At 46.4% G+C, this 24,140-nt stretch overlaps 1 protein-coding gene across 1 annotated transcript in view; it reads left to right on the top strand.

The window, feature by feature from the left end:
• Window positions 1–24,140, top strand: part of LOC135057128 (uncharacterized) — a 116,107-nt gene that overhangs the window by 38,610 nt on the left and 53,357 nt on the right. The window contains exons 7-12 of the mRNA XM_063963024.1: window positions 4,315–4,397; window positions 6,190–6,231; window positions 10,946–11,105; window positions 11,571–11,696; window positions 12,036–12,454; window positions 16,166–16,272. Coding sequence (XP_063819094.1) covers window positions 4,315–4,397; window positions 6,190–6,231; window positions 10,946–11,105; window positions 11,571–11,696; window positions 12,036–12,454; window positions 16,166–16,272 — 937 coding nt within the window. The remainder of the gene's footprint in view (window positions 1–4,314; window positions 4,398–6,189; window positions 6,232–10,945; window positions 11,106–11,570; window positions 11,697–12,035; window positions 12,455–16,165; window positions 16,273–24,140) is intronic.

Below are 24,140 nucleotides of genomic sequence, written 5' to 3'. Positions count from 1 at the left end.
CAAACTTGTAGAACTGAGCAAACGTGTTCGACCCTGACCAAGTAGCCGCTCTGCAAAGCTGAGACACCCCGGGCAGCCGCCCAGGAAGAACCCACTTTACGGGTAGAGTGGGCCTTAACAGATTTTGGAATCTGCAATCTTGCCGTAGCATAAGACTGCTGGATAGTAAGCCTGATCCAGCGTGAAATTGTCTGCTTAGAAGCAGGACACCCAATCTTGTTGGGATAATAAAGGAGAAATAGCGCGTCTGACTTCCTGTGATGAGTAGTTCGCTTCACATATATTTTCAAAGCTCGCACAACATCCAAGTACTTTGAGGTAATCGAGGTTTCAGTAGCCACTGGCACCACAATAGATTGGTTGATATGAAAAGAGGAAAAACCTTTGGAAGAAATTGCTGACACGTTCTGAGATCAGCTCTATCGTCATAGAAAATCAAGTAGGGGCTCTTGTGCGATAATGCCCCCAATTCTGACACATCTTGCAGATGCTAATGCCAAGAGTGTGACCGCCTTCCAAGTAAGAAACTTTACGTCCCCCTCTTGTAAAGGTTCAAACCAAACCAACTGCAGGAACTGCAGCACCACATTAAGATCCCAATGTGCCGTAGGAGGCTACAAAGGGGGGCTGGATGTGCAGAACTCCTTTCAAGAATGTCTGACCCTCAGGGATAGCAGCCAGTTGGTTCTGGAAGAAAATGGACAGTGACGAAATCTGGACCTTTATGGAGCCCAAGCGTAGGCCCACACCAAGGATTCACACCAAGACACATACTTCTTCCATAGAATTTGTCGGCAAATAAGAACCACTTGGCCCATCTAGTCTGCCCCTTATTTTTTTATTTTTTATCACTAACCTTATTTGATCCTTATTTCTTTGTAATGATATCCTTATGTCTATCCCATGCATGTTTAAATTGCTCTACTGTCTTAGCCTCTACCACCTCTGATGGGAGGCTATTCCACTTGTCCACTACCCTTTCTGTGAAATAATTTTTCCGCAAATTTCCCCTGAACCTCCCCCCCTCCAGTCTCAGTGCATGTCCTCGTGTCCTATTGCTTCTCTTCATTTGGAGAATGTTTCCCTCCTGGACTTTGTTAAAACCCTTCATATATTTGAAAATTTCTATCATGTCCCCCCTTTCCCTTCTCTGCTCCAAACTATACATATTGAGATTTCTTAGTCTTTCTGGGTATGTTTTGTGATGTAGGCCATGCACCATTTTAGTTGCCCTCCTTTGTACAGTTTCTAATGTATTAATATCCTTTTGAAGATATGGCCTCCAGAACTGAATACAGTATTCTAGATGAGGCTGTACCAATGACCTATACAGTGGCATTATTACTTCTTTCTTTCTGCTGCTGATTCCTCTCCCAATGCAGCCAAACATCTGACTAGCCTTCCTCATTGCCTGGTTACATTGCTTACCTGCTTTTAAGTCATCTGAAATAGTGACTCCTAGATCCCTTTCCTCCTCAGTAGTTTCCAGTATAGTGCCATTAATACTGTATTTAGCTTTAGGATTTTTGAGACCCAAGTGCATGATTTTGCATTTTTTGGAATTAAACTGTAATTGCCAGACTTTTGACCATTCCTCTAGTCTACCTAGATCCTCAATCATTTGTTTTACCCCACCTGGTGTGTCTACCCTGTTGCATACCTTTGTGTCATCTGCAAAAAGGCATACTTTCCCTTTAATGCCATTTGCAATGTCACCAATAAAGATATTAAAAAGCACTGGTCCAAGTACAGATCCCTGGGGTACTCCACTGGTAACATTTCCCTCCTGTGAATGCACTCCATTTACCACAACTCTCTGTTTTCTATCCTTCAACCAAGATCTTATCCATTCAATAATCCTAATATCCAATCCCAAACTTTCAAGTTTATTTAGCAGTCTGCGATGTGGAACTGTGTCAAAAGCCTGGAACTGTGTCAAAAGCCTGGAACTGTGTCAAAAGGATGTGTTCCAAATCCGATGGTAATGCTTAGATGTTACTCCCTTCCTAGCTTGGATCAGAGTAGAAATGACCTTGTTTGGAATGCCCTTCTGAGCTAAGATCTGGCGTTCAACCTGCATGCCATCAAACGTAGCCACGGTAAGTCTTGATAGGCGAACAGCCCTGTTGTAGAAGGTCCACGCGAAGAGGAAGTGGCCTCGGATCCTCCAGCAGTAATTCCAAAAGATCCGCATACCAAGCCCGTCTTGGCTAGTCCGGAGAAATGAGGATCGCCTGAACTCTTGTTGTTTTTATTATTTTGAGAATTCTTGGGATAAGTGGAAGTGCAGGGAACACATATACTGACTGGAACACCCATGGAGTTACCGGGGCGTCCACCGCCACTGCTTTTGGGTCATGTGACCTGGAACAGTACCTCCGAAGCCATTTGCTGAGGCGAGAGGCCATCATGTCTATCGGCTTGTTACCTCTGCGAATACCTCCAGGTGTAGGCCCCATTCCCATGGATGGATATCATATCTGCTGAGGAAGTCCACTTCCCAGTTGTCCACTCCCAGAATGAAGATTGCTGACAGTGCCACCACGTGCCTTTCTGCCCAGAGGAGGATTCTTCTTACCTCTGACATTGCAGCTCTGCTCTTTGTTCCGCCCTGCCTTTGTATGTAGGACACCGCTGTGATATTGTCCGACTGAACCTGAATGGCTTGATCTTGCAGAAGCTGGGCCACTTTTAGAAGGCCGTTGTATATGGCCCTTAGTTCCAGAATGTTTATTGGAAGGATAGACTCCTGGCTTGACCACTTTTACTTGGAAGTTTTCCCCCTGGGTGACTGCTCCCCAACCTCTGAGACTTGCATCCGTGGTTAGAAGAATCCAATTCTGAATCCCGAACCTGTGGCCCTTGAGTAGGTGAGAAGTTTGCAGCCACCAAAGGAGTGAAATTCTGGGTTTCGGCGACAGGCATATCCGCTGGTGCATGTGAAGATGTGATCCCGACCACCTGTCCAAGAGATCCAGCTAGAAGAGCCTTGCATGGAATCACCATCTTTCCCAGAAGGCGAATGCACTGATGAACCGATACCCGGGCTGGCTTCAGGACATCCCGGACCATTGATTGGATCACCAACGCTTTCTCCACTGGCAGAAACAACCTCGGCACTTCCGTGTCGAGTATCATCCCTAGGAAGGGCAGTATTCTTGTTGTCTCCAAATGGGACTTTGGAAGATTCAGGATCCACCCATGATCGCGTAGTAGTTGAGTTGACAGAGCAATACTCTGCAACAGCCTCTCCCTGGAAGATGCCTTTATCAGTAGATTGTCCAGATAAGTAATTATGGTGGTCATTCAGAGTTGTTCGCTCGCAAGCAGTTTTTAGCAGCTGTGCAAACGCTATTTCGCCTCCCACTGGGAGTGTATTTTAGCTTAGCAGAAGTGCGAACGAAAGGACCGCAGAGCGGCGGCAAAGTTTTTTTGTGCAGTTTTAGAGTAGCTCAATACCTACTCAGCTCTTGCGATGACTTCAGACTGTTCAGTTCCTGTTTTGAAGTCACAAACACGCCCTGCATTTGCCCAGCCACGCCTGCATTTTTTCTGGCACGCCTGCGTTTTTCTGAACACTCCCTGAAAACAGTCAGTTGACACCCAGAAATGCCCTCTTCATGTCAATCACTCTGCGGCCAGCAGTGCGACTGAAAAGCTTTGCTAGACCTTGTGTGAAACTACATTGCTCGTTGTAATAATACGTTGCGCGTGCACATTGCTCCGCATATGCCTGCGCAGAAGTCTCATTTTTTGCCTCATAGCAGCTAGCGATCAACTTGGAATGACCACCTATGTTCACTCCCTGCTTGCAGAGGAGGAGCATCATCTCTGCCATGACCTTGGTGAACACCGTCGGTGCTGTGGAGAGGCCAAATGGCAATGTCTGGAACTGATAGTGACAGTCCTGTAGTGCAAACCTTAGATAGGCCTGATGAGGCGGCCAGATCAGAATGTGAAGGTACGCATCCTTGATATCCAGGGATACTAGGAATTCCCCCTCCTCCAGACCTGAGATCACTGCTCTTAGAGGCTCCATCTTGAATTTGAATACCTTCAAGTAGAGCAGCGTTTTTCAACCGCTGTGCCGCTGCACACTAGTGTGCCGCCAGCGGTTGTCAGGTGTGCCGCAGCCTGCTGCTCACCGGCCACCAGAGATGCCCTGCACAGTGCTCTACCCAGTGGCGGAACTACTAGCTTCATTACTAATGAGACGCTGCCGGCGACTTCCGGGCCATAAAGGAAGCAGTTCTGGAATGTAAGGGGAGGGGGAGCCCGCTCCCCGCTCCATATTCAATTCTGTCCCCTGAGCAGTGTCGCGCAGACATCATAGCACGAAGCTGATGCCTAATGTTTGCCGCCGTGCTGTCACAGAAGAGAAGAGACCCGTGCGTCTGGTGAGTTTAAGTGTGAAGTAGGGTACAGGCTGTCAAGACAGAGCAGAACAAGGTAAGATACCTGGGGTAGGCAGGGAGTTTGAAGGGCCGGAGAAGCACATTAATGGCCATACATGGGGAGGGGTGGAGACGCAGTACTGAGAAAACAGAGGGGGAGAAGGAGCATTCACTACTGTAAATACAACAGGGGGACCACACTATTGAGTACAGTGGGGAGCTGGCACATCACTGCACCATATTAAGGGGCACATCACTAGCAATACAGACGGGATCTCAGGCACATAATACTGGACATACTATATAGATGGGGTGGAAACATGATACAGATTATAATGCAGAACATACAGACAACTATAGTGCAAAACACTTTTTGCAAAACCTACAGATATGAGTGGGTGAAAACAAATACAGAACATGCAGACATTAAGCAGAACATTCACATATATGGGTATGAGTTCAGATAGTGATGGTGAGCTAGGGGTATGTCTGGGTAATGTATGGGGTGGCAGTGTGTTTGATATATACCTGTGGGGGCCAATGTGCTTGATAAATGTCGAGGCCAATGTATTTGATATCTGTGGGGGCCAATGTGTTTTTCCCCCCGTGGGTAACTGATAGCGTGCCTTGGGAATTTAAAGTCTTGTTAGGTGTGCCGCGAGTTGAGAAAGGTTGAAAATCACTGAAGTAGAGGTTCAATGACTTTAGGTTCTTGGTCTTACCGAACCGTCTGGTTTCGGTACCACAAACAGATTTGAGTAATAACCCTTGTTTTTTAGGTGAGGTGGAACTGAACAATGACATTTGTTTGTACCAAGTTTTGAATGTCTTCCTGCAGGATTGTACTTTCTGTCAGAGAAGCTGGTAAGCCTGATTTGAAGAATCTGTTAGGCGGGAGTTCCTGAAACTCCAGTCTGTACCCCTGGGCCACAATATCTTTTACTCAGGGGTCTAGGCATGATGACCCCAGATGTGACTGACATCTTTTAGTGTCGCTCCCACCTGCCCGATCTCCAGGCTGGAAGGTCCACTGTCATGCTGAAGATTTTGAGGAAGCAGAACCTGGTTTCTGTTCCTGGGAACCTGTTGGTGCAGGTTTTCTGGATTTTCCCCGACCTCCTCTAAAGAAGGGGGAACCTTTGGATTTTTAAAATTTTGCGGTCCAAAAGACTGCAGTGTAGGATAAGATTTCCAAGCCGTTGCAGTTGCGGAGGGAAGAAAGGTGGACTTACTCGCATTTGCCATGGATATCCACACACCCAGAGCCACCCCAAACAATGCCTGACCTATAAAGGGTAAGTTCTCCACACTTCTCTTTGATTCTGCATCCGCAGTCCATTAATGTAGCCAGAGTCCTCTGCGTGCCGAGACTGCCATGGATTTAGCCCTTGCATTAAGCAGTCCAATGTCCTTCATGGCCTTTACCATGAAACCTGCAGAATCCTGTATGTGACGTAAAAACAATTCAATGTCATTCCTGTCCATAGTATCTAATCCCTCCAGTAATGTGCCTGACCACTTTACTATGGCTTTAGAAATCCATGCACAAGCAATAGTGGTCTCAGTGCCACTCCCGTAGCAGTGTCTAATGATTTGAGAGAAGTCTCAATCTTTCAGTCAGCTAGCTTCTTTAAGAACGTCGAGCCGGGGACAGGTAAAACAACCTTCTTCGACAACCTAGATACAGAAGCGTTTACTATAGGGGGTTTTCCCACTTCTTTCTATGCACACTAGGGACCGGGTAAGCAATGAGAATTCTTTTAGGGATCTGGAATCTTTTCTCTGGGTTTTCCAGGACTTTTCAAATAAAGAGTTTAACTCCTTAGAAGCAGGGAAGGTAAGCGAGGATTTCTTATTTAAGGTAAAATAATACTCCTATTCCTGCTCAGGTACCTTCTCAGAGATATTCAAAACATCCGTAATGGCTTCAATCATTAGTTGCGCCCCTTTAGCAAGGGATGCATCCCCTCCCTGTATATCCCCATCACCGTCTCCTGTATCAGAGTCGGTATCCATGTCAGCTTGCATTATCTGGGCAAGTGTACGTTTTTGTGGGTATGTAGGTGGGTTTTTAGACAAGGAAGTGGCGGCTAAATATATCATATCCTCCACAGAATTTCTCAAAAAATGCATCTCCTTTTCAGCATGTGACATTATAGTTGAAATCTAGGGCATCACCCCCCCCTTAAAGAATCCACCCATGTGGATTCGGATCCAGAAGTCAGAGAAAGTATTTTGCATTCTTGTGTACATGGAATAGACTCCTCAGGAGATGATAAACATTCTGCAGCACAGGACACCGAGTCCTCAGACATGGTAATGTGGACACGGACACACACACACACACACACACACACACACACAGTCAGAGTTTCCCCCAGAGCCTTCAGAGAGAGACAGAGTATAAGGAGCCAGCCACCCTGCACCCCTCAGGCTTTTGTTATGATAAAAACCCAGCGCTAACTAGATAACCTTAATAGGTTAACTAGTACCTAATCACCTTCCTCCCCCCCCCCCACCCCGTCTAAAACACCCTGGTACCGCAGTGGAGTTATGTGGAGGGAAGCGCTCCCCGTCAGCATTCTGTCTGTGTCTGCAGGGAGAAAACGGCACTGGTGAGTTCTGGATCCGCTCTGAGAAGCCCCCCCCCCACCCCTGCAATGGTGCGCGGCTCTCCCACACTTATCTGTTTTATACTGGCTGTGGAATTTGTGCCAACAGTGGTATTAGCCCCCGTTAGCTACGTACCAGTGTAGGGTTTGCGCGCTTGCTCAGGATTGCCCTCTAGCGCCTACGTACAAGATGTTGCTGAGCCCCCCACAGAGCGCAGCCTTGTGTGAGCTGCGCACCTACCCTTGTGCTGCCATACCCGCTGGCGACATGCTAACCGTGACGCCGACGCTGCACTCACCACCTTCTATCTTCTGGCTCTGTTAGGGGGTGGCGGCCGTGCTGCAGGAGTGTTGGTCGCCTTGTGGACTTACGATCATTTCCCTCAGGAGCTTAATGTCCTGTCAGCAGAGTAGAGAACCATTAAATCTTCATTAAGTTGGTTCCTACTCCCCTACTAAGTCTAACGAAGCAGGGAGACTGTTGCCGGCAGCCTGCCTGTAAAAAAACAAACTCTTAAAAATAGTAAAACTAAGAAAACTGCTAGGAGCTCCCCTAGCTGTGACTGGCTCCCCCGGGCACATTTTCTAAACTGGGTCTGATAGGAGGGGCATAGAGAGAGGGGCCAGCCCACACTATTAAACTCTTAAAGTGCCAGTGGCTCCTAATGGACCCGTCTATACTGCATGGTACTAAATGAACCACAGCATCCTCTAGGACGTAAGAGAAATATATTTATTACCACGTATTTTGCGATCCCCTGCGTGTTGTACAAGGGCATCATAATGGATTCCACATTCCTCAAAAGCCTTTTTGGAGGAAGGTGTAGAGGATTGGCGGAGGGTTTGGTATGCTTCTGTCAGTGCAATCTGCGCCTTACATATACTTTCCAACTGGTGTCTATTATGATGAGCTGTACAAGAGAGTATGTCACCCATATAATAGCTTTTGCTGCCAGCCAATACAGAAGGCGTTACTGGAATGTACGACATTGGTAAAACCATAGTTATTCCAAAAGGTTTGTGGGGAGTCTTTAAATTTAGTAGAAGATGTTAAATATGCGCCAGGAATAGAATGTACCAGAGGAAATAGAAGGGCTAATAGTAAATCAAATTAATGAGTGGTCAGTGAGGCTTAAAACGTCAATAGCTGAGGATTTCGCTTTACATACACTGGCGTTACACAATAAAAGATAATCAACTCTACAGAATGACTTGTGGGGTGAAGAATAAAAGGTGTATTCCCTATCAGTGGGATGTGTAAACACTACACATTAATGAGGTGTAGGTAGGGGTGAGGTAGGGGATACCTAATTTCTTTTCTCTAAAAGGAGTAGAGGCTTGCGACTGGCGATCCATACAACGAGAGCCAACTATATAGAAGTCTCCGCTAAAACTCAAACAAGTATCTTGGATATAATAGCATAAGCATGTTAAGGAAAAAGACTCATCATAAGAGGTAGGTACATATATAATGCATATGTCACAAACTGCTGAGCTTGTGAATCCGTTGGATGAGTGTTAGCAGAGGAAGTGAATGCTTCTGTGAGTAGAAAGCGAGGAGGATGAATGTACTTATACTTTTATTAAAGAAAAGACATAAGACGAAAAACTTCAACAAAGATGAAGAATCCTGGAAGACTTGAATGCAGAATATTCATGGAGCAGAGTAATTTGAAAGAGTTTGTATAATAAAAAAGATTGTTAGACATGGCTAAAGGACACTGAAGGAGTTTTGTAGAATGGATAATTGTTGGGCGTGGCTGAGACAAGCTGGAAGATTGCAGGATAATCCTCGACGGATAATACTCCAGGAGGCATCGTCCTAAGTGGCTCGCGGGGCTGGGATAACCACTTGTGCAGCAAATGGCAGCTGAGGTGACAATTCCGTCAAACTGAAATCCTAGAGACACTGGAAAGGCACACAGGTGAACCTGTGGGAGCGCAGTTGTAAGACACCTGTACTGGGACAGAAACATAAAGCCCTGGCAAGGTCTGAGCCTGAACCAACCCCTTTTACCTGAGCAGCCAGCCCGTGATTGGCTGGAAGAGACCAGAGCCTAAATCTCATTGGCACACAGTAAATTGGTCCCCAACATGGCGGTTCCCAGCACTGCAGAAATGCAAGAGAATGGGCCTTTGCTAAGACAGACTCCCCGCACAGCATTCCAGCAGCCGCAGGCCTCACAGTCACCCGCTCCCCCCTCGGCTGCAACACACCAGCAGCCCCCCGGCAGACCTCCACAGCCGTACAGCCAGCCACTGGAGACTGTCACCGGATGTGAGTCCCCGGTTCATGACAGCATATTGTACATGTAGAGCCAAATAATTAATTCACAATTAGAATGTATCTGCCATCAGGGTCTGCCACCCTACTGTAACAGGAAGATTCTCTTGAGGCAATACGGCCGCACCTTTGGATTTTGAGGAAAAGGCTAAAACTTTCTGTTGGAGCATTGATCATTTTTGTTCTGCATCAGTAAGATGCTTTTTCTGCAGAAATGTTATATCAGACTTCATCAGATTAAGATAAATTATAAATTTACATCTCTTAGCAGGGAAATAATTCCCTGAACATTCCAGGAGCAAAATGTAATGTCAGTCATGAGAGGAGGAAATGGCCATCAAGTCATCAGTCGAGAGAGCCAAAAGCCAAGCTTGAAAATCAATATAGAGCACATAAACACAGTCACTAATAATGACAGATGGTGACCACAGAAGAATAGGCGGTGTGGGACAGAACAATAGAAGAGAAAGAGACAAAAGAGACAAAGATGGGGGGCGTGGCCTGGCTACAGAGGGAGGAAGCAGCACATCCAGTGAGCTCCGGAGTTTTGGGGATAACAAACACTTCAAAAAACCCTCAATTACCTCCTCCTGCCCACCCTTATATTGTTAAGGAGCCCCCCTGGATTGTTGCACCCATTATCACCCTTTGAACCCCCTTCTCTGCTGTATATTTTTTAGACCATGGGATGCTTAGTTATTACCCATGGCTTTCAATGCAGAGATTGCTATAATATGTTGTTTTATATGTTTTTGTTTTTTGTTTTTTCTCTACGTTGAGTTATCCGTGTCCTCCTTTCTTTCCTCATGTGTTTCCAACACCAACCCCTTCCCTCACATACTACCGCCAACTTCAGGTTATTCTTGGTGCTAAAATATATTGGAGCTATAGCTATGGTATATCATTCAGTAAGTCAGTTCTTACATTCCTTCCATTATGGCTATCTTAAAAATCGTCTCTTGCAATGTGAAGGGATTAAATATCCCTGAAAAGAGGTCAGGCATACTACATACCTTGCATACTGATGGGGCGGAGGTTGTTTTCTTACAAGAAACACATTTCAAGAGGGGGGCCTCTCCGGGTCTCCGCTCTCGCCACTTTCTAAACGGTTACTTTAACGATTACACGGAGCGAAGGCTATAGGTGTCGCCATTCTCTTTGCCAAGCATCTGAGACTGTCGGATATTTCCAAAATGCAAATAGGTGATGGGAGGGGGATTCTGGTTAGAGCTACCATAGCCCATCAGACATTCACTTTTGTTAATCTCTACCTTCCTAACCAGGGCCAAACCCGGTTCCCCAGAGACTCCCTGGAGCTAGTTGAGCAAAACCTGGTGGGTACTTTGGTGGCGGGAGGGGATCTTAACTGGGTCCTTGAACCCCACTTGGATTCCTCTTCTGAGTCTCCGAGGACTACTCTTAGAGAATCCAGACGGTTTAGAGCTGTCTTGCATGATTTTCAACTGGTTGATTCTTGGCGTCTTCTACACCCGTCAGATAGGGATTTTACCTTTTACTCATCCCCACACAACTCCTACTCCCGAATAGATTACCTCTGCATGAGCCATGCACATCTAGACCTACTGACTGATGCTACCATCGGCCAAATTGCACTATCCAACCACGCCTAAGTCACGCTCACACTTTCTCTCCAGCATCCACCTCCTAAGCACTGGCGGTTCAATGAACAACTCCTTCGGGACCCTGTTTATCGAGACCAGATTGAGAAGGCAATAGAGGATTACATTTCTTTAAATGCAACTGGCGATGTCTTTCCGGTGATATTGTGGGAGGCGCATAAATGTGTGATACGGGGTAAGTGCATACAACTGGGCACACACCTGAAAAAACAAAAAGCTGAGTGCAGAAACGCCCTGCTAGAGAAAATTAAAAAACTAGAATTGGCACATAAATCCACATTAGCGTCCGACACTTTAGCTGATCTCCAAATGGCGAGACAAGCTCTTAATAATTTGCTCAGCGATGGTACCCGCAGGGCATTTCGTAAATGTCGCCATAAATACCATAGATGGGGAAACAGACCCGGTAAACTTCTGGCACGTGCTCTTAGAGCCCAGAGATCCTTGACGTATATATCTAAGCTCACAGACGCTGACGGGCAACCCCATGCCTCTGATACGGAAATAGCTGGGATTTTTCATACTTACTACTCGGCTCTATACAATCTGACCTCTACACGTACACCGTCTGCGCGCATAGCTCATATACGTGACATACAGGTATTTCTGGACGAAATTACTTTTCCAACTATCCCAACAGGCGTTGCACAGGCCCTAGATGATCCTTTCACTGAGGAAGAACTGCTGGTCGCCCTAAAGTCTTCCCCCAATGGTAAAAGCCCAGGACCGGATGGTTTCCCGATCACATATTATAAGGCCTTTCAAGGTAGGCTCCGCCCCTTTCTCCTGCAGGCCTGCAACGCCATATCATCAGCGGTCCCTCTGTCAGGCCAGTCCCTGAGTGCCAATATTACTGTCATTCCGAAAGAATCCAAAGATCCGACACTCCCTTCCAGCTATCGGCCGATATCGCTGCTGAATGTAGATATCAAATTATTTGCAAAACTTATGGCTAATCGCCTTAAGCCATTATTACCAGATATAGTATACCCTGACCAGGTAGGTTTTGTTATGGGCAGAGAGGCAAGGGATAATACTATCAGAGTCATTGATCTGATAGCGCATGCACAGGCAAATGATGTCCCTCTTATGCTCCTCTCCACAGACGCAGAAAAGGCCTTTGATCGGGTGGACTGGGACTTTATGGAGGCGGTGCTCAGACACCTGGGGCTGGGGGAGGTTTTCTTGCAGAGGATTCTCTGGCTGTATAGAGCTTCATCTGCTCGGGTTAGGGTGAATGACGTTCTCTCCGAACCAATACCGATATCCAATGGAACGCGCCAGGGCTGCCCGCTCTCACCTTTAATCTTTGTCCTCTGTATGGAGGCCCTGGCCCGTGCGATCAGATGTAACCCTAACATTGTGGGCCTGCAGGTGGGCAAGATTGACCACTGCTTGGCCCTCTTCACAGACGACTTACTGGCGGTCATAACGAACCCCTTGATTTCTCTACCCAGCCTTATGAAGGAATTTGCGCGATTCGGAAACCTATCAAATTTTAAAATTAATTATTCTAAGTCCACGGCAATGAATATTATGCTCCCACCTGCTACGGCTTACCTTTTGGCGCAGTCATTTCAATTTACATGGCAGAAATCCCATATTACATACCTAGGGATTCAAATCCCCTTGACGCTAGATGCCATAGTTGCTATTAACCACACCCCTCTCCTCCGCAAACTGCGCCAGGAGATGGCGTGCTGGCTCACGCAGAGGTTCTTATGGCTAGGCCGCATAAATATAGTGAAGATGAACATTCTTCCTAGGCTGTTATATCTCTTTCAAACCATCTGAAACTCCCCCCTTAATTTTTAGCTGAAGCACACAAGGCGATAAGCCACTTCATTTGGGGTGGGCGGAAACCTAGGTTCAAGCACAGCCATTTATCTAGACTGAAGTCTCAGGGCAGACAACAACTGCCTCTGATTTCTGCGTACTACCATGCCACATTACTGCATAGGATTGTCGATTGGTCCCGCCCCGGTCCTAGGAAACAGTGGGTTGATCTGGAGGCTTCTTCCACTAATCTTAATTTACAGGCAGTGCCCTGGTCTCCTAAAATTAGCCGCTCATTCCATCCTACCGTGGGGCCCACTTTAGCTTTATGGCAGACACTTCGCTATAAGCTGGGAGTCTTATCTAGACGGACATCCCTAATACCTATTTTCGATAACCCACTGTTCCCCCTGGGAGAGTCCAATACGATTGCTTCTAGATGGGAGAGGGCGGATGTGACAAGGGTGGTCCACCTTCTTGCACATGGCAAACTCAAAACGTTCTCCGATACAGGCAATGGGTGATATAACCGCTAAGGACTACTGGTTCTTCCTCCAGGTGCACCATTTCATTACCTCGCAGAAAGGAGCAATAGACCTTTATAAGGTTCTTACTCCCTTTGAAGCCATGTGCAATCAGGAGTCGGCCCCATCACATGTAGTGTCGGGTATTTATAAAATCTTACTGCAGGGCTGTTTCCCTGCTGTCCCTTCTTTCTGTGATGCCTGGGATAAAGACTTACTACATCGGGGAATTAAGATCCATTGGGATACACACTGCAAGGTTATGGCACAATGCTCCACTAGCCTGGAAGTTGTGGAAACACAATACAAATTATTGATGAGATGGTACAGGTGCCCCTCTCTTCTCCATAAATTTTACCCTTCAGTCTCTCCCCTGTACTGGCGATGTAGTAGGGATACTGGTACGTTGATCCATATTTGGTGGAACTGCCCGTCAATTGCCCCCTTCTGGAACACAATTATTAAAATATCAGAGGAGATTCTGGGAGGCCCAGTGCCGACGGGCCCGGACTTTTGGCTTCTCTCACACTCGAATGTCCCCTTGTCTCACTACAAGAAGTCCCTCCTTAAACACTTAAATAATGCGGCGAGAGCGGTTCTCCCAGTACATTGGCGGTCTGTAAACCCGCCGACAATATGGGAATGGTTCCAGCGCACTGATTTCTATATGCATATGGAGGATGTTTACTCTGACGCCTTAGATACTCTGATTATTTAGCCACTTGGCTTCGCTGGATAGAGTTCAAGACCACTAAGACCTATGTTGATTACGCACCCCTGAATACACACTGAGGATGGAACTTGCTGGTGCCTCCTCTCTGGTTTCTGAAAGATTTATGTATGTGACCTAGATGGTCATTCCGAGTTGTTCGCTCTGTAAATTTTTTCGCATTGCAGCAATTTTCCGCTTAGTACGCATGCGCAATTTCCACAGTGCGACTGCGCCAAGTAAATTTGCTATGCAGTTAGGAATTTTACTCACGGCTTTTTCATCGTTCTGGTGATCGTAATGTGTTTGACAGGAAGTGGGTGTTACTGGGCGGAAACTGGCCGTTTTATGGGTGTGTGCGAAAAAACGCTACCGTTTCTGGGAAAAATGCAGGAGTGGCTGGAGAAACGGGGGAGTGTCTGGGCGAACGCTGGGTGTGTTTGTGACGTCAAACCAGGAACGACAAGCACTGAACTGATTGCAGATGCCGAGTAAGTCTGGAGCTACTCAGAAACTTCTAAGAGAGGTGTAATCGCAATATTGCGAATACGTCGTTCGCAATTTTAAGAAGCTAAGATTCACTCCCAGTAGGCGGCGGCTTAGCGTGAGTAAATCTGCTAAATGCAGCTTGCGAGCGAACAACTTGGAATGAGGGCCCTAATCCACTTCCTCCCCTTCCCCTTTTTCCCTTTCTTCCCCTTGTCCACCCCCTTTTAATTGTTAAAGGTTTCCAACTGTTTGCTACCTCAAATATCATATGGCTACCATGTTAATGAGTGATACTGTTACGAAGTGCTCTTTATTCCAGAATATGTTTTTTGTTGCATGATATATAGCGTAGGATGACATATATATGTCTGTTAACCTCTTTATTCTTCTTTCTCTTTGTTGTCATCCTTGTAACTACAATCACCGTGCTATGAGACTAATGTCCACATTTTGTCTTTGGGCATGTATTGCACTATATGGAAACTGTTTCAATTTGCATAATGAAAAAAAAAATACGCTTTAGCATCTTAAATATTATGAGAAACACATTGTCCCTTGAATTTCATATCAGCGGCTTACTGATAACACAACAGAACACACGGATATGATTTGTCAGCGTCACGATGCATCCACCATAAGCTGATCGACCACAGCGTCGCGTTTGTAATGTACAGTGCATTATTAAGACCATGATATCCTGACGAGGGCCCATCTGTAAATACCAAATTGCTTTCTAACAAATATTTAAAATGCCCGCTCTAATATATACTGTAGACGCCTGCACATCTTATTACCATGTGCCATGAATGTGCGCTATACATCGCAAAACACTGTATCCCTTAAGAGAAAACAATACACCCACACATTATCGGAGGAGTTCCAAAACTCATTGATGTATATATTTGTTATTAAAAGGATATGTATTCAATGTACAGTATACATATAGTTACATGGTTACAATTAATACAGTAAGCAGTTAATACAAACTAAATCAAATACATACAGTTACAGGCCAGCAAATACATCACCATATCTTTCTCATATAAAAGTCTTCCCTCCATATCACTCTCTCTCTCTCAGTAAAATCATGTAGGAACTGGTCTGGCAACATCTCCACCATCGTCTGGGCCAAAAACAGCAACCGCTGTGTGTCTGAACAGCAATGTGCTATATAGTTTGGGGGAGTGCACACATCTAGTCTAAGGGAGGGAACTTTCTCATTCATGATGAGTCACTGGTCAATTCATATGCAAACCAGGTCCAGCCTTGAAGACATCAAAAGGGCTGGCATCAGTTTCCTGTCCACCACCTGTTTGGAATGTCCATTGTCCTAATAAGAGTGACTTTAGCTTTCATACATTTAATCATAACTACTCATAGCAATGTCCTACAACTTAATAACAAGTATCAAATGAATCTACACATTAATCTGGTTACTGTAATACCAAACACGACATGTCTATCTTGCTCAGCTCCAATAATACACATACATGACGTTACTCCATTATATCATTTTAAATCATTATGATGTCTGGCGCTTGATATGTTATAATTGTGTGCTGTATGAAATATGTGTCGAAACTATCTCTGTGGTATGTCTGTGTAAATGCGTATGTTACCATATATTGCTGTGCTCGCTGCACGTATTTGCAAGCTTAGCGACTCATATGTGTGGAGTCTGTATGTTCTCTCTATGTAATATTTTTTACTTCAACACTAATATGGCTGCCTCATCAGGTTTACCTTCAGTTTGCGGTACTGGATCAACACTTGGCGGAGATGATGCTGCAATTGCTCAACATAGTCCCATACCTGGACGATCTCCTGATAAAGGCGGTGTCCAGGTAACAACTGTTACACAGCATTGACTTGACAACTCGCCTGCTTACAGACCACGGCTGTAATAACAACACAACACAATAACATAACAACAACACAATACAATATTGCCTGGCATATAACCAATTACATATCACCAATTAGTTAAGTACATGGGGGAGGACCAGGGCTAAGAAAGTAACCCCGTGGCGTTTACCACTGTGCGACACGACGCGCAGGCTTTGTCGTCACAGTTCCAACAACTAATTCACCGGTGGGGCTGTCCGCAGATAGACCTGATGGCTTCTCGTCTCAATGAGAAGCTCCGTCATTACTGTTCCAGAATGAGGGATCCACAGGCTGCAGCAGTGGATGCTCTGACGGCGCCGTGGAACTACCAGTTTGTATACCTGTTCACTCCAATCCCTCTCATTCCAAGAGTTCTAAAAAATCTCAAAAGGGAAAGAGTTCTGGAAATTCTATTTGCCCCGGATTGGCCTCAACGGGCTTGGTATGCGGATCTCCTGACCATGTCTCTGGAGGAACCCTGGCCTATGCCACTACACAAGGACCTTCTTCAACAAGGACAGTTAGCCTCCAGACTTACTGCGGCTACGTTTGATGGCTTGGAAGTTGAGAGGGAGATCTTGACTAGAAAAGGTCTTCCATCCAACGTTATTTATACTATGGTCCAGGCCTGTAAGGTGTTTACGTCCAAACAAATATTATAGAAAATATCCTCCTGTGGAATTTTGACTTGACCGTTTTCTACTTTTCCTGCAAGCAGGTGTGGATAAGGGCCTACGGTTAGGCTCCATCAAAGTTCTGATTTCGTCTCTCTCCATCTTCTTCCAGAGACAACTAGCGGTACTACCAGAATAACAGACTTTCCTAAAGGGTGTTCTTCACATTGAGCCACCCTTTGTCCCTCCCATGGCTCCGTGGGATCTCAATGTGGTCTTGACCTTTCTCCAGTTGGACTGGTTTGAACCCTTACACAGGGTAGACTTGAAATATCTAACGTGGAGGCCAGCCATATTGCTAGTTTTAGCCTTTGCAGCTGTGTATCATAATTGGGGGCCTTATCCTCTAAGAGCCCATATTTGATATTTCACAAGGATAGGGCAGAGTTCAGGACTCGCCCGCAGTTTTTGCAGAAAGTAGCATTGGCTTTTCACATTGATCAACCGATAGTGGTTCCGGTACTGTCTGACACATCGGTTGCTCCAAAGTCCTTGGACGTTGTGAGGGCTTTGAGGATTTACATCAAGAGGACAGCTTGTCACAGGAAGTATGACTCCCTTTTTGTCCTTTATGACGCTACCAAAATTGGTCGTCCTGCTTCTAAGCACTCTATTGCTCGTTGGTTCAGGTTGACCATTCAACAAGCCTATTCTTCAGCAGCATTACCATTGCCTAATTCTATCCAGGCCCACTCCACACGGTTGGTGGGTTCTTCCTGGGCGTCTGCCCAGGGTGTCTCGACCTTACAGTTGTGCCTTGCAGCTACTTGGTCTGGTTCGAACATGTTTGTAAAGTTCTATAGGTTCGACACCTTGGCCAGAGATGACCTGAAGTTTGGTCAGGTGGTTTTACAGGGGTCTCAGCACTCTCCCATCCATTCTAGGAGCTTTGGGACTTCCCCACGGTACTAATGTCATCCCAGTATCAACTAGGACGTTAGAGAAAATAGGAATTTAATACCTACTGGTAATTCCTTTTCTCGTAGTACATAGTGGATACTGGGTGCTCACCTCAGTGCTTCGTGTTCCTGCTTACCTGGTTGTAAGTGTTCTTGGTTGGGTCTGCTGTTGCTGTCCCTGTTCCATGTTTGGTTGGTGTTGCTATCCTTTTTATATAGTTTTCATTGCTTTCCTCTGTTTTGGTTAACTCTATCTTTGTTATTGTTGTGTATTGGTTCATTACCGCACCGCTTTTTATGTTTATATCCTTCTCAAAATATGTCCATCTCGGGCACAGTTTTCCTAGACTGAGTCTGGTAGGAGGGGCATAGAGGGAAGAAGCCAGTACACACTAATGATTTCTTAAAGTGCCAGGCTCTAATGGACCCCATGATACTAATGTCACTCCAGTATCCACTACAGAATACGAAAAAATAAGAATTTTCTCACCGGTAATTCTATTTCTCGTAGTCCGTAGTGGATGCTGGGTACTCCGTAAGGACCATGGGGTATAGACAGGCTCCGCAGGAGACTGGGCACTCTTAAAAGAAAGATTAGGTACTATATCTGGTAAGCACTGGCTCCTCCCGTTATGCCCTTCCTCCAGACCTCAGTTAGGGAAACTGTGCCCGGAAGAGCTGACATTACCAGGATTTGGAATCCAGGGTAAGACTCATACCAGCCACACCAATCAAACCGTAAAACTTGTGATAACTATACCCAGTTAACAGTATGAATAACAAAATGAGCCTCATTAACAGATGGCTCAGAACAAAACCCTTTAGTTAAGCAATAACTATATACATGTATTGCAGAGAGTCCGCACGTGAGACGGGCTCCCAGCATCCACTACGGACTACGAGAAATAGAGTTACCGGTGAGTAAATTCTTATTTTCTCTGACGTCCTAGTGGATGCTGGGTTCTCCGTAAGGACCATGGGGATTATACCAAAGCTCCCAAACGGCGGGAGAGTTCGGATGACTCTGCAGCACCGAATGAGCAAACTCAAGGACCTCCTAAGCCAGGGTATCAAACTTGTAGAATTTTGCAAAAGTGTTTGAACCCGACCAAGTAGCAGCTCGGCAAAGTTGTAAAGCCGAGACCCCTCGGGCAGCCGCCCTGAGCCCACCTTCCTTGTGGAATGGGCTTTTACAGATTTAGGATGCGGCAGTCCAGCCACGGAATGTGCAAGTTGAATCGTGCTACAGATCCAGCGAGCAATGGTCTGCTTCGAAGCAGGAGCACTCAGCTTGTTGGCTGCATGCAGGATAAATTGCGAGTCAGTCTTTCTGATTCTAGCATCCTGGAAACATAGATTTTCAGGGACGGACTACGTCCAGTAATTTGGAATCCTCCAAGTCCCGAGTAGCCGCAGGCACCACAATAGGTTGGTTCAAATGAAACGCTGATACCACCTTAGGGAGAAACTGGGGACGAGTCCTGAGTTCCGCCCTGTCCATATGGAAAATCAGATACGGGCTTTTACACGACAAAGCCGCTAATTCTGAATCCCGCCTGGCCGAAGCCAAGGCCAATAGCATGACCACCTTCCACGTGAGATATTTTAGCTCCACGGTCTTAAGTGGCTCAAACCAGTGTGATTTTAGGAAATCCAACACTACGTTGAGATCCCAAGGTGCCACTGGAGGCACAAAAGGAGGCTGAATATGCAGCACTCCCTTAACAAACGTCTGAACTTCAGGCAGTGAAGCCAGTTCTTTCTGAAAGAATATAGATAGGGCCGAAATCTGGACTTTTATAGATCCCAATTTTAGGCCCATAGTCACTACTGCCTGTAGGAAGTGCAGGAATAGACACAGCTGGAATTCTTCCGTTGGGGCCTTCCTGGCCTCACACCAAGCAACATATTTTCGCCATATGCGATGATAATGCTTAGCTGTCACATCCTTCCTAGCTTTTATTAGCGTAGGAATGACTTCGTCTGGAATGCCCTTCTCTGCTAGGATCCAGCGTTCAACCACCATGCCGTCAAACGCCGCCGCGGTAAGTCTTGGAACAGACAGGGCCCCTGCTGTAGCAGGTCCTGTCTGAGGGGCAGAGGCCATGGGTCCTCTGATATCATTTCTTGTAGTTCTGGGTACCAAGTTCTTCTTGGCCAATCCGGAACGATGAGTATTGTCCTTACTCCTCTCTTTCTTACTATCCTCAGTACCTAGGGTATGAGAGGAAGAGGAGGGAACACATAAACCGACTGGTACACCCACGGTGTCACCAGAGCGTCCACAGCTATCGCCTGAGGGTCCCTTGACCTGGCACAATATCTTTTTAGCTTTTTGTTGAGGCGGGACACCATCATGTCCACCTGTGGTCGTTCCCACCGGTGTACAATAAGCTTGAAGACTTCTGGATGAAGTCCCCACTCTCCCGGGTAGAGGTCATGTCTGCTGAGGAAGTCTGCTTCCCAGTTGTCCACTCCCGGAATGAACACTGCCGACAGTGCTAGCACGTGATTCTCCGTTCATCGAAGAATCTTTGCGGCTTCTGCCATTGCCATCCTGCTTCTTGTGCCGCCCTGTCGATTTACATGGGCGACTGCCGTGATGTTGTCTGACTGAATCAGCACCGGTTGGCTTTGAAGCAGGGATTCTGCTTGACTCAGGGCATTGTAAATGGCCCGTAGTTCCAGAATATTTATGTGTAGGAAAGTTTCCTGACTCGACCATTGTCCTTGGAAGTTTCTTCCCTGCGTGACTGCCCCCAACCTCGGAGGCTTGCATCCGTGGTCACCAGGACCCAGTCCTGTATGCCGAATCTGCGACCCTCGATAAGATGAGCACTCTGCAGCCACCACAGCAGAGACACCCTGGCCCTCGGGGACAGGGTGATCAACCGATGCATCTGAAGATGTGATCCGGACCACTTGTCCAATAGATACCACTGGAAGATCCTTGCATGGAACCTGCCGAAGGGAATCGCTTCGTAAGAAGCTACCATCTTTCCCAGGATTCGCGTGCAGTGATGCACCGACACCTGTTTTGGTTTCAGGAGGTCCCTGACCAGAGATGATAATTCCTGGGCCTTCTCCTCCGGGAGAAACACCTTCTTTTGTTCCGTGTCCAGAACCATACCCAGGAACAGCAGACGCGTCGCAGGAATCAGCTGCGACTTCGGGATATTCAGAATCCAGCCGTGCTGATGCAGCACTTCCTGAGATAGTGCTACGCTGACTAGCAACTGCTCCTTGGACCTCGCCTTTATCAGGAGATCGTCCAAGTACGGGATAATTATAACTCCCTTCTTTCGAAAGAGTATCATCATTTCGGCCATTACATTGGTAAATACCCTCGGTGCCGTGGACAGACCAAACGACAACGTCTGGAATTGATAATGACAGTCCTGTACCACAAACCTGAGGTACTCCTGGTGAGGCGGGTAAATGGGGACAGCAGGTATGCATCCTTGATGTCCAATGACACCATAAAAATCCCCATCTTCCAGGCTTGCAATAACCGCCCTGAGCGATTCCATCTTGAACTTGAACTTCCTTACATAAGTGTTCAAGGACTTTAAATTTAGGATGGGTCTCACCGAACCGTCTGGTTTCGGTACCACAAACATTGTGGAATAGTAACCCCGCCCCTGTTGAAGGGGGGGTACCTTAATTATCACCTGCTGGAGGTACAGCTTGTGAATAGCGTCCAGTACTACCTCCCTTTCTTTGGGAGCAGCCGGCAAGGCAGATTTGAGGTAACGGCGAGGGGGTGTGGCCTCGAACTCCAGCTTGTATCCCTGAGATACCACTTGCAGAACCCAGGGATCCACGCGTGAGCGAACCCACTGATCGCTGAAGTTCCGGAGATGCGCCCCCACCGCACCTGGCTCCGCCTGTGGAGCCCTAGCGTCATGCGGTGGACTTAGAGGAAGCGGGGGAGGATTTTTGTTCCTGGGAACTGGCTGTCTGGTGCAGCTTTATCCCTCTTCCCCTACCTTTGGGCAGAAAAGAAGCGCCTGTGACCTAATGAAATATTAAGCATGCCCCCAATGTATGTAGGAGGGACGTCTTTCAAAAAAATATCACATTGACCCGGCAGCAGACGATGCGCAATATATCTGCAGATATATCGGCGCATCTGGCTTGTGTAAGTGCGGTCTGCCAACTTCCTGTACATTTGCTGCAGGGAACGCTGGAGAACATCTCAACTGGGCAGGCATTTAAATACCCGCCCACTTGTGATGACAAGCGTGACACATCAAGGGGGGGGGGCGACTGGTAAGTGTATATGCCCTTCCTAATCCAATATATTAAAAAGTGAATACTGCTCCTTACCTTTACGGGGGGAATTCAAGTGTTATACACACTGGTGGCCACTAGATGGCGCCCCACAGAGCAAGTCAATTGTTGCTCTGTTTGGGGGAACACAGCTACGGGTACTGACATTATTGTTAGATTCTTCTGTCATTTTGTTGGGCTGATAACTAGGTGTTAGATAAGTTGGTGGGCTGGCCAGGTGTGTACCTAGCTTTACTGAACATCTTTTCCAGAAACACTTCCCCATGGGATGTAATCACGATTCTGGTGATCGGGATCCCGACGGTCAGCATACCGATAGGTGGCTGAGGGCCATTCCCACTCATGGGTGTCCGCGACGCCCATAGAGTGGGAATATAACCTGTGGCGAGTCACTGAGCCCGAAAGGGGTTGCGTTGCGCTCACCCCCTGCCGGCATTCTGGTGGCCGGGATCCCAGCGTCAGCATGCTGACCGTCAGGATCCCAACGGTCGTTATCCTGAGCCCAACCCCTTCCCCATACCCTGTAAATAACATAATTTTATGTGCTGGCTGCACAGACAGTATATACAGCTTTAGTAAATATACAGCACGCCCCATCTGCTGTAAGTAACGTTATATAACTATCTGCTGGCTGCACAGAAAGGATCACTAGTGCAGTTTTGCTGGCTTGGACAATACACATTAGTGTTTTATTGCCCTGCTAGCCCAAGTGGTATTATGCCATTGTGCAAATATGCCAGGGCAGTGAAGGGTACTGCATACCTGAATGGCCAAATATAGATAATGGGAGCCCACTTCTTAGTAACCAGGTTATAAGTTGGACACCTCTAACTTAGTGTAGAAATACCCACACAAACACATGTACACATGCATACAGCTACATGCATACTCATATGTACATATACATACTCATATTTTCAGACAGATACATGTACATACTGTCAGGGGTCTATCTAGGGATCCGAGCACCCCTGGCAAAGTAAGGGACTGGCACCCCCCCCCCCTCTCCCTCATAGTTAAAATATGGAAGTCGCGTGTGCCAAAAAAGGGGCATGGCCACACAATTGTACCTTATTTCATATTACACCACACAGTAGTGTCCCTTACTGACATTACAACGCACAATAATATCCGTTATTCACATTATGCTATGCCTCCAAAGATAAAAAATATTTGACCCCCACAGAAAAAAAAAAAACCCACACACACCATTGGCCCTACAGAAAAGAAAACATTAAACAACACAGAAAAAATAAAATAAAAACACACTGGCTTTCACAAGAAAACAAACAAACAAATTGACCACCGACATGAAAAAAAAATTAACATACTGACCCCCGTAGGAAATAAAAAAAACACATTGGCCCCAACATAAAAAAGAATATTGGCATCCACAGAAAAAATAAACACATTGGCCCCCACATAACCCCCCCCCCCCCATATATTGGCACCCACAGAAAACAAACACACACATTGGCCTCTACAAAAAACAATCAAACACATTGGCCCCTACAGGAAAAAAACACAATGACCCCAAACAGGAAAAATAAAATAAATTATACCCCACAGAAAAAAAAATAAAAAAATTGGCTCCCACATTTAAAATATTAAAACACATTGGCCTACAAAAATAAATAAAACATGGGGTGGACTGTGTATGTTCTTGCATTCGGGGGGGGGGGGGGGGGTACTCTGTCTAGGGGGCTGACGCACATAGCTGACACACTGAGACACAAACAGATGCTAACACACTGATGCTGACAGAGACACACAGAAAGATGCTGACACGCTGAGGCTTACACACTGACACAGATGTTGACTCACAGACCCTGACATGCAAACAGACAATGACACACTGACACACAGACAGATGCTGGCTAACTTATGCTGACACAGAGACACTGACACACAGACAGATGCTGACACTGACACACAGAAACATGCTGACACACTGATGCT

The sequence above is a fragment of the Pseudophryne corroboree genome, chromosome 3 (genome assembly GCF_028390025.1).
Source record: "Pseudophryne corroboree isolate aPseCor3 chromosome 3, aPseCor3.hap2, whole genome shotgun sequence".
Lineage (NCBI taxonomy): Eukaryota > Metazoa > Chordata > Amphibia > Anura > Myobatrachidae > Pseudophryne > Pseudophryne corroboree.
Note: the sequence above shows the minus strand (reverse complement) of the source record. Positions and strands in the feature narration are given on the sequence as shown.